Raw genomic sequence first — 18,957 nt, forward strand, 5'->3', positions numbered from 1 at the left:
ACCACATCCACTGGTTCTCCCTTATCTATTTTACTAGTTACATCCGCAAAAAATTCCAGTAGATTAGTGAAGCACGATTTACCTTTTGTAAATCCATGTTGACTTTGTCCGATCCTGTCACTGTTTTCCAAGTGCTCTGCTATTACATCTTTTATAATGGACTCTAGCATTTTCCCCACTACCGATGTCAGGCTTACCGGTCTGTAATTCCCCGTTTTCTCTCTACCACCTTTTTTGAATAGTGGGGTAACATTAGCTATCCTCCAATCCATGGGTACTGTTCCAGATTCCATCAAATGTTGGAAGATGATCAGCAATGCATCTACTATTTCTAGGGCCACTTCCTTAAGTACCCTAGGATGTAGATTATCAGGCCCTGGGGATTTATCGGCCTTCAATCCCAGCAATTTCCCTAACACCATTTCCCTACAAATACTGATTTCTTTCAGTAAAGGGCCTTTCATTATTTCAATTTAGGATTCTTCCTTGGGATTTTTGTGCTGTTCTTAATCTTCATACAAAAGCTACATTTTGGTTGATACTGTTCAAAGCTATAAATACTGGAGTAGTACCCAATGATTGGAGGATGGCATATGTAGCTCCAATATTCAAAAAGGAGTGAGGCATGAGCCTGGTAATTCAGGTTGGTTACAGCACAGAAGAATACTCTTCGGCCCATTGTGAGAGTGCCGGCTCATTGCTAGTAAAAATCCAAATAAATCTTGTTCTCGCCCATCATCTGCTGCTTCAAATGTTTACCTACTCTTGCCTTAAAAGATTCAATAGTCTCGCCCTCAACCACTCCTTATAGCTAAGCATTCCATGCTCTAGTGAACTTTCTAAGTAAAGAAATAAGGAATAAAGACATTTCTTCTAATCTTTCTCCTCACTCTCAGTGGCAAATTTAAATTGATGATCCCACATCACCAACTTCCCAACCACAGGAACTGTTTTTTTTCCCCTATCCACTCTATTGAATTTCTTTATAAAAGTCAATAGTTAAGCATTTAATTTTTGGAGGATAAATCACATATTCATGATTTGAAGCTATCATTGAATAACTATCAAGATCTTCAACATTATTTATTAATGCACGATTTACTGACCTATAAAGGGAAAACTTTATGAATGGACAGAAGAAAGAAGATGGTGTGTGTACAATTTCCCAACATACGCTCCTGATAAATGCGTGCATTTGTAACATTTACCCTATAATGTCCGTCTAATAAATAGTTTAACACATAAGGGTAGGTTTTACTCATTGGTACTCCCAGCACAGAGCTTCGCACACCAGTAAGGCACATCTGGAACTTGGGCATGGTGCCCTGCAAGATTTTGCATCCATTAAAATGAACAGAAAGAAAATGCTGTAAGATGTGCATTTCACAGACTGTGTAACGGAGCATTACAAAGGCTTTTTTTGGTGATATGGGGTGTGGAAGCATGTCGTGTGGAAGCACGTCACGAACATAGAAAAATAGAAGCAGGAGTCGGCCATTCGACCCTTCGAGCCTGCTCTGCCATTCAATATGATCATGGCCGATCCTCCATCTCAATACCATATTCCTGCTCTCTCCCCATACCCCTTGATGCCTTTTGGGTCTAGAAATCTATCTATCTCCTTCTTAAATATATTCAGTGACTTGGCCTCCACAGCCTTCTGTGGTAGAGAATTCCACAGGTTCACCACCCTCTGAGTGAAGAAATTTCTCCTCATCTCAGTCCTAAATGTCCTACCCCGTATCCTGAGACTGTGACCCCTCGTTCTAGACCCCCCAGCCAGAGGAAACATCCACCCGGCATCCAGTCTGTCTAGCCCGGTCAGAATTTTATACGTTTCAATGAGATCCCCTCTCAATCATCTAAACTCTAGAGAATACAGGCCTAGTCGACCCAATCTCTCCTCATACGACAGTCCTGCCATCCCAGGAATCAGTCTGGTGAACCTTCGCTGCAGTCCCCCTATGGCAAGTATATCCTTTCTTAGGTAAGGAACATGGTGAACATTCTCTCAACACCAAAACTAGCATGGCTGGAAGTAAGAAAAAGGTTCCACAGCTTAAGAAAGTGCACAAAGTTGCATCATAGAAATCACTGTAAAGTAGTTATACAGGGCAGATGCATGGAAAGCTGTATTTGTAAAAGATGTTTGCAAAAACAAAATGTACTGACACACAGAACTGTTAAGAAGGTGAAAAAGAGAAAGTACTGTAGGAAATGATTTCCATGGAATAAATCACCCCCTCTCAATTCCCACTGTTTTTATGTTTAAAAGCAAAGTTCACATATAATCAGAAGGTGCAAAAAGTAGTCCCCGCATTACTGATCCTAGATGAGGAAATTATTATTGCACAGGAGAGCACTTTGAAGGTATGGGGTCAGTGCAGGTTGGAGGAGAGCGCAGAACTCATGCTATGCTCCATATTAATTCATATATATGATTTGTATTCACCTATCCACACCCAATAATTGTAATCAAGCACATAATGCAGCATATAATGAAAATACAGCATCCAGATGGATAGATTAGCTTATTTACTCATAATGTACCATCCACAGAGAAAGAAGAGCCGAGTCACTCTCAAGCAAACCTGAAGAGCAACATGCACCTGGGCATGAACTTTCACCACCTCCCCCGGAAGCAGTCACCAGCACCAATACACATAGTTATGGGGAAGTACATAGTGATGTTCAGGAGGAATCGCAGGTGAGGCACAGCGTGCACTGCTGAAGGGGCAGCAATGGTGATGGTAAATGAGCAGCTAGCTGGTGCAGGATGGTCATCCTCTATGTTTGGCATCCTCTTGCATTGCAATGAGATACAGACCTTGTTGGGCAGGTTTTGAAATTGAGGCTGTAACAGCAGCAGCAACCTACTGAGCAATCACTGTCCTCCTTGCAAACAGCAGTGAAAGTTGGTCTGGCAGTGTGGGGCAGTCGAACAGCCAGATATGCAATGCTAGATCCCATAACACTGATTCCAGAGAGGAATGGTTGGCTGCACTTCAGTCTGCAATTGATCATAAGGCAACATCTGCAGTGGTGACTTTAGGTAATAGGCACAACAGAAATATCTCTCATCAGTGATCTCACTGCTGCTACAGAAGCTATGGCTCCAAACTACAAGCTGTAGTCATGGCCAGCCTCAACTCTCATGGAGAATAGTTACAGGCAGCGCAAGGGAGAAATTCAGAAAAATTAAAGGTTGCCTAATGTTCTGTGCTCTGACAGAGATCAATATAAATTGGGAAGATCATTTCACCTTTCCCATCTCATTCACCCAGAAAGAACTTAACAATCCCTCGTCACAGCATCTAGCTGTTTCTTAAATGACTCTAGGTTCTCTGGTAGTCCATTCCACATAATGACCACTATGTGTGTGAAGAAAAAAGTCCTAAATTCCCCTACATTTGCCATTAGCTAGTTGGAACCTGTGTGCTTTGAAGTAGTGATCAAGATTTAACTTTTTTATCCCATTTACCATTGTACATATGTCTATGAGGTCCTTTCTCAGTTGCCTCATTTCAAGGCAGAAAAGCCCATGTTTCTCCAGTCTTCTTTATAACTCAGTCCTGTGACATTAAGCATTAGGTCTTGGGTAAGTCAGCATAGCGAGGGGATGCCCTCAAGTCGAGGCATGCATGGAATAGTATGGAAGCAGTTAACCAGCCCTCAATTTATTGGCAGTTTTGAAAAAGAGCCTACACCCGAGATGTTAAACTGTCTTTTCTCTTTACAGATGCTGACGGTCCATTTCCAGCATTTTCTGCTTTGATTTTACATTATTATCTGTAAATTACATAGGAAAATAAAAAGCATCACATTCTAACCTTTTAGATTTCCTAGGTTTTTTTTTTACACAAATTAAAATACTTTTGACTCAATTCAGTTTAATAGTGATGATATTTAAAATTGCACATTTATTATGAACAGTAAGCGGGGGCAAACAGTATTGTAAATTTCAGGCTTAAATTAAACATATCCTTTTTATGGGAGTTACTTTCACTGATAAATGGATTATTGCTCCTCTCTAACGGTACCTGCAGGTCATCTCATTTGAAGCTTGAATGTGCAAGTTTGTATTAGTCCGCATAAAGACGATAGATGCTTTCACAACACAAGGTGAATCAGAGCAAGCACAGCAACATGAAACGCAAGGCTGCCATTCACTCTAACACTTATGCTTCTGACTGGCAACTAAAATACTGACTTTGCAAAGACTAACACAGTTTCACTGCTACATCCAAGAACAATCACATGGATATTAATGTATGCCACCATTTCAGCTCTGACATGCGGCGGCACTGAAGGTGACCCTACCTTTGCTCTTTTTCTCTGCTGCCCCTGGTTTACCGTTCGTTTCTGTGCAGCAAATTACAAACAATTGTCACTCATTGGACAAAGAACATGAGAAATGTCATGGTTTTAATGATATGATTTTTGTTTCAATGAAATGTTGTAGTATAGCTTCATCGATATGATCAAATTTGCAACCTGCTCTACAGAATAAAGTTAATATGGCATAGTCATGTTCGTTAATTTCTGATTAAAGAAACGTAATGTGAGGATAACTGTGGAATCTTATTCCATATTTTCACACAGTTCCAAAAAGGCGTTAATCCAAATTATACTTACTATTGGAATTTCTTTTCGCTATAATCAAAAGCCAAGTATTTTACTTATCGAATGCAAACATCAAAGTTACAATTTTTAGCAACAATGCAAACAAAAACACTGTACAAACAAAACAAAAGCCTGTGTCTTACTTGTACGAGCAGGTCAAATTGATAATTTAGTAGAACAGATGAAGCATATACAAAGACAGAATGAAATGATCCTGTATTAAGAGTACATTAATCAATAGAATTAGCAGTTGGACGGACAGGCACTCATATCCCATGGGCCACCTCACCTGATGGTCAGCCTTTGTCTCATTTGCTTTATCCTCTTTTTCCTTCTCTTTCTCCTCTACCTCCAAGCTTTCAGTTGTAATGATGCACGTCTCTGGAGAGGGTGGAGAAATCTCAGTCTCTTGCTCATTTCCAGCTTCCTCCACTGTCTCTTGGTTCAATATGCCTTTCTCAGACATTCTCACAGAAAAGAATTACACAAGTAGAAGATGCAGTGACCTATGGGGTCAAAACATCAAAGAACAGAGTATTTTATTCCCAGAATGAGTCTCCGCATTTCCTTTTGACATTTATTCTGCAGAAAATTAATATTATAGTTGCCCATTTGAAACAAATTCCATGTTGTATACACAGCACAATATAAATTCAACACATCACCATTCAATTCCGAATGTAATAATTCAAACAAATATGAAAGATACATTTGGCAAGTCAACCCGTGGCCAACGTTATTAGACATCAAACTGACAGCTCTATTATTAATACTATAAGCCTCATTTCAAATTCCTTGTCAGTTTTGTGTTTGTGAAACTCCAGCAAGAAAACTTTAGCTAACTCAAATGTAGACCTGTTAATGCCGGTGCATTTTCTGGAAGCTCAATGGGAAATTACTTTTCAACCTCATCAATTGATTCCAAAATGAATACCTTCAATTATTTAGGTTTGCAGGCACACATTCTGGGCAACAAGATCAAACTAAATTACTGTGGTGCAAGGTTGATTGCTCACTTCAAGAATAACATTACCTGTTACATGTGAATGCTAAAAATAAGATTCACCTTCACTGTATACAAGAGGACCCAATGTCTTCCTTTAAAGTTGAACTGCCTGATTGTTTGTGTCTGTTATCCTCATAGCTAAATCTCCCACGGATGCGAGACCATATGAAAATCTCAACAGGATGTCTTATATGTTGTGTATGTAATATGTGTGCTACTTTGAACCTATGGACAGGACTGCACTACTTGTTGGGCGTAGTGATACGCAGTACCACTCCTGGCCATAGGGGTATAAATAGTACTGTGGGTACTGATCTCCCCTCAGTTCCCGCCTGTGGGCATGAAGTAAAGACCTACGTATAGTCCCTACCTCCAACCAGTAAAGACCTGTTTTATTGTTACTGATTAAGTCTGAGTATTAATTACTTGAACAACTCACAGATTTAACACTGGCGACGAGTCTGATTCGGACCCTGCGGCAGTCACTCCACGGCAGCTTCGTCCACAGCCAGGACGTTGCAGAGAGGTTTCCACCCTCTCCACCCCACTGGAAGACATCCTGACCTCGGAGCCTCCATCGGCGACCGTCAGCTTCTTCTCCAGCTTGGTGGTGGGTAAGCCGTTGTCTGAGCCGGGCAGCGACGCGACAGGCAGTCGACCGCGTTGGCCGCACGAACGGGGCTGGGGGAGCTGGAGGAATAGGGCGCGAGAGCCGCTTCGAGCGGGAGGCGTTTCAACGGAGCGATCGCATCTCCTGATAAGAGCCGAGAGCCGCTCCGCGATCCAGCGATCGCATCCGCTGATAAGGGCCGCACTCGGGCGATCGCGGCGAAGATAAGGGCCGCACTCGGGGGCTGAAGGGAGACGGCGTTGGGGGACGGGTGAAGACCGCCAAGCGCGGGAAAACCGCCATTTTGTGGGCGGAGGACGACGGCAAGAGCGGGAAGCCGCCATCTTGGATAGCAGTAAAAAAAAAAAAAAATCTGAGAAATTGCAAATCTACAATGCCTAAACACGGGAATATTAGCACCTTTGATAGTGACCTCGAAGATTGGGCCATATATGTTGAAAGAGTAAAAAATTCTTGTAAGGCCAATAAAATTCGTGACCAAGATAAAGCTCTAACATTATTAAATTTAATGGGTGCGAAGACATACGGGCAATTGAAACACCTGTTATCACCAGATGAACCGGCGGATAAGACGTTCGATGAGATTGTTACTGTCCTGAAAGATCATCTAAACCCCACGCCGCTGATGCTAGCGGAACGATTTAAATTTTACGACAGAAGGCAGCTACAGCATGAAAGCAATGCTGATTATTTGCTGGAATTGCGTAAATTAGCGAAATATTGCCAGTTTGGAACGGGACTGACAGAGGCACTTCGAGACAAATTTGTGTGTGGTTTATTTAAACAGGATACACAAAAGCGACTGCTCGAGGAGAATGAGCTGACGCTTGAGAAGGCGGTCACTATGGCAGCAGCACACGAAGCCGCAGCGAGAGGCACGGCAGTAATGCAGCTAGGGTCACCGGAGCTCAGTGCACACAAATTGGGTGTGAGTTCTGGCAAATGTTATCGTTGTGGAAAGACAACGCATGATCAGAACCAGTGTTGGTTTAAAAACCAAGAATGTAGAACTTGTGGTAGGCTTGGACATATAGCTAGAGTATGCAGGTCAGCGAAGAAGACCAGCAACAAGAAGTCACCGCAAGGAAAATACGCAAAGGTACACAAGGTGACCGAACAGGAGTCCGATTCAGACGCTAGCAGTAATGAACTGGCTAGCTTAAGAGTACTCAACGCTGGTAAGGGTGCAGACCTCCAGACAATTTGGGTCACTCTTCAGATAGAAGGAGTCCAAGTAAAACTGGAATTGGACACTGGATCGGCATTGACGGTCATAAATAAGAAAGATTACGGAAAGTTATTCCAACATATTCCCCTACAGGATACGGGGATTATATTGGAAACATACACGGGGCAAAGAGTGTACCCCATCGGGAAAATAGAGGTTGCAGTGGTCCACAAGGGCGAAGACAGTCAAATAATGGACTTATATGTGATATCTGAAGGAGGTCCTCCACTACTAGGACGGGAGTGGATTAGGAAAATGAATATGGACTGGCATTTCCTACAAACAATAACGAGTGAGAACTCGGTGAAGATAGTCGGCCCAGACTCTGGAACGGATGATGGTAAGCCCAACTCAGGTGCAAAAGACAAAGTTTCAGCACAGAATTCCACTGAGCAACAACAACATAGTTTAACTGTGGATTCTGAGTCTGGCAAGTCTACTGATGTGCCCATTTCTGAGGGACACCGGGCTCGAACTCAACTCCATTTCAAACTACAACAGCAATTAGAACAAATGCTTCGCCGTTGTGAGCAAGAGTTGAATGCAACGAAAGAGTTCTTTGATATAGAGTTGGAGAATCTGGAAAGACAACAGAAGCAGCTGATGGAGAAAATGGAACAGGAGCACACAAAACGTCTGATGTCAGAGGAGTTAACGGTCAGCCAACTCCTGCATATGCTGAAGGACAGGACTCTGAAATGGGAAAAACTTGAACACGAACTTCAATATTCAAACGAAAGGGGTTCGGAGCTCTCAAAGGTTATTGGAAGAGCTGAGGTGGCAACACAGACTGAGATGACTGCAACAGAGCAGCCCTTGGATGCCAAAAGTACGCTGACTCACGTCAACGTAGAACAACAGACCGCTGAAACAGCTGCTCCGGTAGAGGGATTGCATAGTCCGATCAATCAATCTCCAAAGGAAGTTGAAGTATTAAAATCACAAATGAGGTCACTAGTAAACGACTTGCTGAAAGCCCAGAAAAAGCTGGATGCAGAGGTACACATGAAGAAGTCTCTTCAGGAAAGATGTCTGGATTTGGAACAAGAGCTGGCTAACGTCCAGCTGGGTATGGAGGAAATAGACGACCCTCTCACTGGTCTAGCTCAGGACGACACCGAATATTACTATGACCTGGTGGACGACACCGAATATTACGATGTCCTGTCCTGCCCAGCTTGTAACTTCGACTCCCAAAGTGCAGAAATCATGGAGGAGCACCAAAAGTCTACGGAACATCGGGAGAAGCTGGCTCTACGACGGAAACAGGAGGAAGAGAAGGAGGAACTGCGCATGCAGCTGGCAGCTGTGGCAGCTGACAATGGAGCCCAGAGAGTCTCCAAGAAGCAGAAAAGGAAAAGTAAAAACAGAAGATGACCCATCTGAACCATTATCACCTCTACCAGATCACACACGTGGTCCCTCCGAACGGAGCCAATTCAGTTCGGAAGTTCAAACTGTTAAATCCATGGAAGGACTATTGAATGAGTCACTCCAGCAACGTGAACCGACTCCACCACAGAGATTGAATCTGTGAACTGTTTTCCGCAGAGACTGAATCTGTGATCTGTTTTGACATGAAGTTATCTATGTATCTATGTTATTCTGTTATGTAAACCTGAAGTTATATATGTATATATGTTATTACGTTATGTTAAATGGGGAGATGACTGTAAAGCTAGGAAGGGAGGAATGTTGTGTATGTAATATGTGTGCTACTTTGAACCTATGGACAGGACTGCACTACTTGTTGGGCGTAGTGATACGCAGTACCACTCCTGGCCATAGGGGTATAAATAGTACTGTGGGTACTGATCTCCCCTCAGTTCCCGCCTGTGGGCATGAAGTAAAGACCTACGTATAGTTCCTACCTCCAACCAGTAAAGACCTGTTTTATTGTTACTGATTAAGTCTGAGTATTAATTACTTGAACAACTCACAGATTTAACATTATACACCAGCTGAAGGGTCATGGATAGCAAGATAGGAAGCAGAAACTGTTGGGAAAGAATTCCGTAGTTTCTAAAATTATCGTCAGCAGAGAAGACGACACTTGCACTACTATTGCCTGCCTTATTTGTTGCACATCCATATCAATCTACAGGCCCTCGTCGTAAGTGAAAGAATAGGTGCACTATATTAATGCACTCTTTATTGCTTGATTGGTGTATGGCTACACCCTTGTGTAAACAAGAACATTGGCCCAGAAATTCGGGTCGGGGGCTTCCCGCGGGTGCAAGCCCCCGACCTACACTTATCTAGCGCGCCGGCAGTTGACCTCTTGGCCTGCGTGGAATTCCTCTCCGAGGCCTGTCCCAGAGGCCGGCGCGCTATGCTGGCGTGTCCCAGGGGCGTAGTTAGTGCGATGCGTCCCCTGGGATCACGTGAGCAACAGGCAGCCAATCGGAACAGGGAATGCTCCATTCATAAGTCTTGACAGATAGACCTGTCAAAACGTATAAATGCTGAGGCTGTAAAACTACTTTACCTTCAAATAAATTTTAAAAAAAATCACACTTTGTAAATAAACTATAAATGACATTAAATAACTATTTTAAACAAAAATTTAAATTTTTGAAAAAAATAATTTTATAAAAAACAGGGCTAAAAATAAACTTACCTTGCTTTAAAGTATTTAAAAGTAAAAAACCTGTGGAAAAAATGTTTTAATTTTAAATAATTGACCACTTACCTTTGAAAATGAAGTCCTTACGGCTGCTTTTTACATTTCTAAAATGTACAGACTTACCCGCACATTAAAACCTGAAAAAAAAGGAAGTTCAACGCGCACGCGCAGACTCCCGTGCGCACGCGTTCAACCTCTGAACCCCTTGGTTCAGAGGATCGGAAGTGCCGGTTTCCCGCGCATGCGTAGTGCATGCAAGATTCCGGCACTTCCATCGGGTCCACGCGTGAGTACTCCGTCCGTACTCACGCGTTGGGACCCGAATTTCTGGGCCATTGTTCAGTTTTTATGACATCACACTAGTAGCAATGTCTTCACTGTATTGCTTATAAATGTAAAAATAGTGCAACAATGTTAGCAGTGGGTTTAACAAATACTGCTGTCAAATGCATGTACTGTAATTAAGCAACAGTGTCCATTTCTCAGGGGCAAATGCAAGGCAAACAATTCCTGAAACCTACCTATTGGGCTGAATCTACAGGAAAACTTGTCTAAAGAATGAATTTTTGTTACTACAACAAAAAACTGTTTCAGAACAATCAAATTAACTTGATAACATTATCTGGAAAAAACTGATGGTATAAACTGAGTATTTTGTTAGCTGTTCTGACATTGTGTGACAATTCTACATTGAGAATTGTTAATAGTGTACTTCAATAATCATGGGTCAGACCAAGCATGCGTAGCAGGAAATTAACTTATTTTTGCCAATGCAACTCTCTCTGAAGATCCTATAAAATTAAACATTTCATTCAATACAACACGGTGTAAAATTATAAGCAACTACATTTGGATTCAAAGGGGGAGAAATTCGGCACGTTAGCGCTAACGGGACGCTAATGGGTTTGCGGTGGGGTACGGCAAATCCAACGCCACACGCAAAATTCACCTGGGATTTAGCGCTGGCGCTAACAGTTAGCGCCTAGGCCTTTGACATCACGATCTGCCAGGCACTAATGAGTTTGGAATGCCCTGTTAATGGCCCAGATGCAAAATTGACTGTCGCCCCCTGCCTTAGCGCCTGTCCTGAACAACGGCAGGAAGAGGAGGCGTGATGCAGTCGGACGGCCGTTGTAGAAGCGGTATTTAAAGGGATCAATATCCGCTTTCATTTTAGTGGGCAATTAATGCTGCCTTTTCAGTTTAAGATTGCGAAAGAGCCATTTTCAGTGAGTTATAAAAGTTCCTTACTTTCAGGAGTGTTCTGCCTGCTAAAAAATTGTCACTTTCATTCTGCTAAGATTTCAAAGTCCTACACTTGGTTACATTAATGGGGGCTGTACTGGCATTCGACCTCGCCCTCCAGCATCAACGTTGGAGGCAGAGACAAGGATTGGAAAATGTGGCCAGAGGGAGGGAGGAGGGTTAACAGGGCTGTCTACAGGAGGCTTTACCCTCCCAGGGTATTCCGGGAACACTTCTCCTACATAAATGTAATGGAGGAGCAGTGTCTTAGAAAGCTCCGCTTCAGCAAGGAGGTGGTCACAGAGCTCTACCACCTCCTGCAGCCAGACCTCGAGCCTCAGATCAGGACTACCACGGCTCTTTCAGTGGCAGTCAAGGTCACCGTCGCCCTCAATTTCTACGTCAGTGGATCCTTCCAGTCTGCAGCAGGAGACATAGCTAACATCTCGCAGTTCGCTGTTCATTGCTGCATCCGGGAGGTCACTGAGGCCCTCTATAGAAGGAGAAGGGACTACATTTCCTTCCCCATGACCAGAGAGAAGCAGGACGAGCGTGCACGTGGCTTTGCCAGGATAGCAGGCTTCCCCATGGTGCAGGGTGCCATTGACTGCACCCACGTCGCTTTGCAGGCAACCCATAACAATCCTTAGGTCTTTCATAACCACAAAGGCTACCACTCACTTAATCTCCAGTTGGTGTGCGACCACAGACAGCGAATCCTCACCGTCAATGCCCGCTATCCTGGCAGCAGCCACGATGCCTTCATCCTGCGCCAGACCGGTGTGCCAGCACTCTTCCAGGGACCACATCAAGCTCGCGGCTGGCTGGTCGGAGATAAGGGCTATCCGCTCTCCACCTGGCTCATGGCTCCCCTCCACAACCCCAACACTCCTGCCCAGCACTCATATAATGAGAGCCATGCCACCACCAGGAACACCATCGAGCAGACCATTAGAGTGCTCAAGCAACGGTTCCGATAAGGTCTTTCGATAACGGCTTTCGATAAGGTCCCGCATAAGACATTAGCGTGCAAAATTAAGGCACATGGGATTGGGGGCAAGGTATTGACTTGGATAGAGAACTGGTTGGCGGACAGAAAGCAAAGAGTTGGAATAAACGGGTCGTTTTCTGAGTGGCAGGCAGTGACTAGTGGGGTACTGCAAGGATCGGTCCTAGGACCCCAGCTGTTCATAGTATATATTAATGATCTGGACGAGGGAATTGGATGTAATATCTCCAAATTTGCAGATGACACAAAGCTGGGTGGGAGGGTATGCTGTGAGGAGGATGTCATGAAACTCCAGTACGATTTGGACAGGTTGGGTGATTGGGCAGAAACATGGCAAATGCACTATAATGTGGATAAATGTGAGGTTATCCACTTTGGTGGCAAAAACAGGAAGGCAGATTATTATTTGAATGGCAATAGATTGGGAGAAGGGGAAGTGCAAAGAGACCTGGGTGTTCTTGTGCACCAGTCGCTGAAGGTAAGCATGCAGCTGCAGCAGGCGGTTAAGAAGGCAAATGGTATGTTGGCCTTCGTAGCAAGAGGGTTCAAGTACAAGAACAAGGATGTCTTGCTGCAGTTGTACAGGGCCTTGGTGAGACCGCACCTTGAGTATTGTGTGCAGTTTTGGTCACCTTACCTGAGGAAGGACGTTCTTGCCATGGAGGGAGTGCAGCGAAGATTCACTAGGCTGATACCTGGGATGGCAGGAATGACGTACGAGGAGAGATTGTGTCAATTGGGCTTATACTCACTGGAGTTTAGAAGATTGAGAGGGGATCTCATCGAAGCCTATAAAATTCTGTCAGGTCTGGACAGACTAGATGCAGAAAGGATGTTTCTGATGGCTGGGGAGTCCAGAACCAGGGGTCATAGTCTAAGGATAAGGGGTAAGCCATTTAGGACTGAAATGAGGAGGAATTTCTTCACCCAGAGAGTGGTGAACCTGTGGAATTCTCTGCCACAGAGGGCGGTGGAGGCCAGTTCATTAAATATATTCAAGAAAGAGTTGGATATATTTCTTGAGGCTAAAGGGATCAAGGGCTATGGGGAGAAGGCAGGGACAGGGTACTGAATTTGGATGATCAGCCATGATCTCATTGAATGGCGGAGCAGGCTCGAAGGGCCGAATGGCCTACTCCTGCTCCTATCTTCTATGTTTCTATGTTTTTCCACTGTCTTGACCACTCAGGAGGAGCCCTCCAGTACTCGGCTGAGCGGGTGTCCCTTTTCGTCGTGGTGTGCTGCATGCTGAACAACTTGGCCATCATGAGGGCCAGCCATTGCCACCAGGCATAGCGGGCCCACCTCAGGAGGAGGAAGACGGAGGAGGAGGAGGAGGAACAGCAGCGAGGGAGGAGGCAGCCACTCAATCGGCCTTCTGGAAGGGCAGTCCGTGACCACCTGATGAGACTGCGGTTCCAATAAATTCTACCCCACATCCCCATCATTCCATCCATTTCACATGTCATATCACAGCGCAAAGCTGAAATGAGAGACAGCACAAAATCAGCAACATTCCATTAATAAATTTATCAACATTCAGTAAGCACATGTATACAACAACAATATTAACTAATCACCCTTGTGCAAACCCTTACTTTCCCTCTTTACAGTGCCTTTTCCTAATCTACTGCTCCTACGTAGTCTGTCCCCAGTGGCTGCAGCAGGGCTGGTGGAAGGCTGCTGAGTGTCGGTGCCAGAGACTACAGATGGCCTTGCAGGATGCCCTCGACCAGCTCTGAGCCTGGAAGGCCTGGATGTAGACTGCTCCACCTCAGGCTGGGCAGCGGCAGTCTGGCCTGGCTGGATGACAGGGAGTGACAAGGGCAATGGAGGAGTGGCAGTGGTGCGAGCAGGAATGCAGTCATCCTGAGAGAGGACAGCAGGTTCCTGCTCGACTGACACACTGCCACTCCCCCAGAGCAGCACCTCAGCATTCCTACCAATCTGCTGGAGCACAGATTGCTGGCCTGCTGCGACACCGTGAGATCCCTGGTGGACTGTGGTGGACCCAGTGACGATGGCAGCAGTCAGAGCTTTTGTGGCATCAAGCTGAGACTGCATGAGAGCAGTCCCGAGACTCGATGGCAGCAACCATTGGCTGCATTACAGCACTAAGACGTTGCGTGGCTTCCGCCTGTGCTGCAATGGATGCTGCCAGGTCGCCCATGACACACGGCATCAGGTCTGGGTCCCCATGGTCTCTCTGGGAGTCCACCATCCTTTGCAGCCTGCCAAGGATGGGCTCCGTGGTGTGCAATGTTGGAGGCAGACTCCTCCACGCTTCTTACCACTGCCAACAGGCTCTTGGGCACCCTTGCCATTGCACCTATGATCTCTGTGTGCATGCCCATCACCCTTCTTGTGAACGCCTCCCATCGAGGTCCTCATCGGAGTCCTGTGCAGCAGAACTCGCGTGCAAACTCCCCCTGCGGGGAGCTGGCTCCTGAGCTACCCTTTCCCCGGTGCATCACCCAGTGCAGACATAGAAATATAGAAAAGAGGAGCAGGAGTAGGCCATTAGGCCCCTCGAGCCTACTCCGCCATTCAATGAGATCATGGCTGATCATCCAAATTCAGTACCCTGTCCCTGCCTTCTCCCCATATCTCTTGATCCCTTTAGCCTTAAGAAATATATCCAACTCCTCCTTGAATATATTTAATGAATTGGCCTCCACTGCCTTCTGTGGTAGAGAATTCCACAGGTTCACCATTATCTGGGTGAAGAAATTCCTCCTCATCTCTGTCCTAAATGGCTTGCTCCTTATCTTTAGAGTGTGACCCCTGGTTCTGGACTCCCCTGCCATCGGGAACATCCTTCCTGCATCCAGTCTGTCCAGTCCTGTTAGAATTTTATAAGTTTCAATGAGATCCCCTCTCATTCTTCTAAACTCCAGCGAGTATAAGCCTAATCGACCCTGTGGTAAACCACTGTTGTTAGTATTGTTGTTCACTGTTAGTACTGTTGTTCACTCTTGCATATTGTTGTACTTGTCTGTGCATGCCTCAGCTGACTCCGCCCCTGGCTCCACCCTCATGGCTGGGTATAAAGGTCGCTGCTCGGCAGCCTCCGGCCCTTTTGGATACCAGGCAACCACAAGAGGCATGCTCTGTTCTTTGGTAATAAAAGCCTGTTTATTACTTTCTCAATCTCCAGTCTTTTGTAGCAATTGATAGTGCATCAGACCCAATCTCTCCTCATACGTCATTCCTGCCATCCCAGGTATCAGTCTGGTGAATCTTCGCTGCACTCCCTCCATGGCAAGAACATTCTTCCTCAGATAAGGCGACCAAAACGGCACACAATACTCAAGGTGTGGTCTCACCAAGGCCCTGTACAACTGCAGCAAGACATCCTTGTTCTTGTACTTGAACCCTCTCGCTATGAAGGCCAACATACCATTTGCCTTCTTAACCGCCTGCTGCACCTGCATGCTTACCTTCAGCGACTGGTGCACAAGGGCACCCAGGTCTCGTTGCACTTCCCCTTCTCCCAATCTATTGCCGTTCAGATAATAATCTGCCTTCCTGTTTTTGCCACCAAAGTGGATAACCTCGCATTTATCCACATTATACTGCATCTGCCATGTTTCTGCCCAATCACCCAACCTGTCCAAATCATACTGGAGTTTCTTGGCATCCTCCTCACAGCACACACGCCCACCCAGCTTTGTGTCGTCTGCAAATTTGGATATATTACATCTAGTTCCCTCATCTAGATCATTTATATATATTGTGAATAGCTGGGGTCCTAGGACCGATCCCTGCGGTACCCCACTAGTCACTGCCTGCCACTCGGAAAAAGAGCCGTTTATTCCAACTCTTTTCTTCCTGTCTGCCAACCAGTTCTTTATCCAAGTCAGTACCTTGCCCCCAATCCCAGACCCCTTTACTAAACTTGCCTCTAAAGATCACTTAGTCCCAGTATCTGAGCTGGTGCCTGCGGGCAAGACATGCAGTGACGTGGTGCTTTCTTCCTCCTCCTCTTCTACCGCCTCACTATCACTGGGAGTGAAAGCATAAAGGCACAAGACTCGTGTTAAGTTGAGGGCAGGGGGCAGGAAGGGAGCAAGGAATGCAGACAGTATAATGAGCTGGAAAGTGGGAAAGGCTTGTGGTGTGAGGGGGAAGTGGGATGAGAGAAGGAGAGGGGTTGAACATACCGTTGTTGCCACCAAGGGGGTCGACGTTGCTGACGGCCACGGCACCCCCCGCCTGGGCGCCAATGACTCTCAACACTCGCTCCTCCAGGTCTGTAAGCTGTTGGATGTCCGCTTCACCCCCGCCTGTTCGTTGCTGCTCCCTCCTATTGTGGTCCAGCTTGGCCTGCCAGAGAAAGGGAAGTGTATGAGTGAGTGTGCAGCTGTGTGTTTGAGAGATGTGCCTGACATAATTGAATAGCTGTGATTGCAGGCAAGGCATGAGATGTGGATGTGAGTTTGAGTAGGTGGAGATGCTTGGTGGGTGAGTAGTGGGGGTGTGGTGGTTTGTGCAGTGTGTACAGACTGAGGTTCAGATGCTGGTATGTAGGACTTGTTGAAGCATGTACTCACCCTGACCACCCGAGTGAGGTCGTTGAATTTTTTATGGCACTGTGTGAGGGTCCGGAGGACCACACTGCTGGCCGAGACGTCCTGGGCCACTTCCCTCCACATTGCCCTGAAGGCCTGGGGCAATGGCCTCCTGCCAGTAGCCAGGAACAGCACTGCCCTCTTTCTTTCGACTGCCATGACCAATGCCTCCAATGCCTGGTTGCTGAAACGGCGAGCTTTCTCCCTGGGACTGGGATCAGCCATGACGATGAGGTGTAGCTGGTGAGTTGCTTGGAGGTTGCCTTTAGAGCCAGCAATGATGAGAATGAGGTTGTGCTGAATGATTGAACATCCCATTTAAGAACTGGAAGGAGCCAGTGTGAATGATGAGTCCCAGTTGGAGTGCAGCTGAAATTGGTTATCGGTGAGCGGGTAGCGCCCCGCTCTCGCTGGGCGGGCGTAGCGCCCCGCTCTCTCTGGGCGGGCAGCACCCCGCTCTCTCTGGGCGGGCAGCGCCCCGCTCTCTCTGGGCGGGCAGCGCCCCGCTCTCTCTGGGCGGGCAGCGCCCCGCTCTCGCTGGGCGGGCAGCGCCCCGCTCTCGCTGGGCGGGCAGCGCCCCGCTCTCTCTGGGCGGGTAGCGCCCCGCTCTCTCTGGGGGGGTAGCGCCCCGCTCTCTCTGGGGGGGGTAGCGCCCCAAGTGAGGTGATTAGTGCTTGCTTTAGTGTTCCAGCTCTTTCTTGGCGCGCTAACAATCAATTTAGCGAGAGGTCAGCAGGATTACTGCCTGGCGCTAATTCTCCAACTTTTTTAAATTAACTGGGATGTTACTGAATTTCTAGCCCTTTAAAGAACTTGATACTATCCAGTTCCAATTGAACTCCTAAATTTTCTCTATAACGTACCTGACAAATGGAACCTATTGTTTAATATTGTAGTCACATGACCATCAGCTTTTGTTTCAATTGGCTGGTAATTACATCACTAAGTACTTAATTGACCTATAGGAATGAATTCCAAGACAGTAATCACTGTCTTGGGACTATTAAGGCACCAAATCAGAAAAGCAACGTTTTATACTTATGACCTGGCCACACTGCTTGGTACCATCACCAACATTAAGCAATTGCTTTTAACTTGCTAGGGAGGCCCAAGAAGATTCCTTGTTTATTTCTATCAGTATGTTTAATGATGTTGAATAACTAGTCCAGTGAATAAAAATGACATAAAATCTTACCTTAATGCATGTAATGCTATATACAATAATGGTATTTAATTTTCTCAGAATTTAAATTGAAAGAATAAAGTTCTCATTATGTACAGGTAATAAATACACTGCTGCACTTAAAACAGCAGCTACTCTTGATATGACACCACATCTCCAGCAATTAATCTAACAGGCTAATTTTAACCATACCTGCCCTGTCTGATGGGAAAGGGACACGATCGGATCGGATGCCATTTTACTTCCCACTGATGGGCAGTTTGTAAAATGGCTGGCTTATCTGATCACATCAGCTATCCAACAGGCAGGTTAGGCTCACGTTGTGCCTGCATTGATGATGCGATTGTGTGCAAGATCAACAATTCAATTTAACTGGTGGTACAGGAGAGGGAAAGGTGAGGGCAGAGAGAGAGAGAAAGAAGGGCGAGGAGAGGGGGGTGAGGAGAGAGAGAGAGAGAGAGAGGGGTGAGGAGAGAGAGAGAGAGGGGTGAGGAGAGAGAGAGAGAGAGAGAAGGGCGAGGAGAGGGGGGTGAGGAGAGAGAGAGAGAGAGAGAGGGGTGAGGAGAGAGAGAGAGAGAGAGGGGTGAGGAGAGAGAGAGAGAGGGGTGAGGAGAGAGGGGTGAGGAGAGAGAGGGGTGAGGAGAGAGAGAGAGAGAGAAGGGCGAGGAGAGGGGGGTGAGGAGAGAGAGAGAGAGAGAGAGGGGTGAGGAGAGAGAGAGAGAGAGAGGGGTGAGGAGAGAGAGAGAGAGAGAAGGGCGAGGAGAGAGGGGTGAGGAGAGAGAGAAGGGCGAGGAGAGAGGAGTGAGGAGAGAGAGAGGCGAGGAGAGAGAGAGGC

The 18,957-nt window shown here is 46.1% G+C and overlaps 1 protein-coding gene across 24 annotated transcripts in view; it reads right to left on the reverse strand.

Annotated features, from left to right (window-relative positions):
* LOC147115349 (cAMP-regulated phosphoprotein 21-like) overlaps window positions 1–18,957 on the reverse strand; it is a 789,554-nt gene that overhangs the window by 177,365 nt on the left and 593,232 nt on the right. For all 24 annotated transcript variants that reach the window (XM_085993832.1, XM_085993820.1, XM_085993830.1 and 21 more), the window contains 2 exons: window positions 4,913–5,129; window positions 4,321–4,362 (listed from right to left, as the gene is read on the reverse strand). In XM_085993832.1, the coding sequence (XP_085849958.1) occupies window positions 4,321–4,362; window positions 4,913–5,089 (219 nt within the window). In that variant the 5' untranslated portion in view covers window positions 5,090–5,129. The remainder of the gene's footprint in view (window positions 1–4,320; window positions 4,363–4,912; window positions 5,130–18,957) is intronic.

Source organism: Somniosus microcephalus, chromosome 7 (assembly GCF_052327205.1).
Source record: "Somniosus microcephalus isolate GS21.2 chromosome 7, FLI_Smic_1.0, whole genome shotgun sequence".
Taxonomy (NCBI): Eukaryota; Metazoa; Chordata; class Chondrichthyes; order Squaliformes; family Somniosidae; genus Somniosus; species Somniosus microcephalus.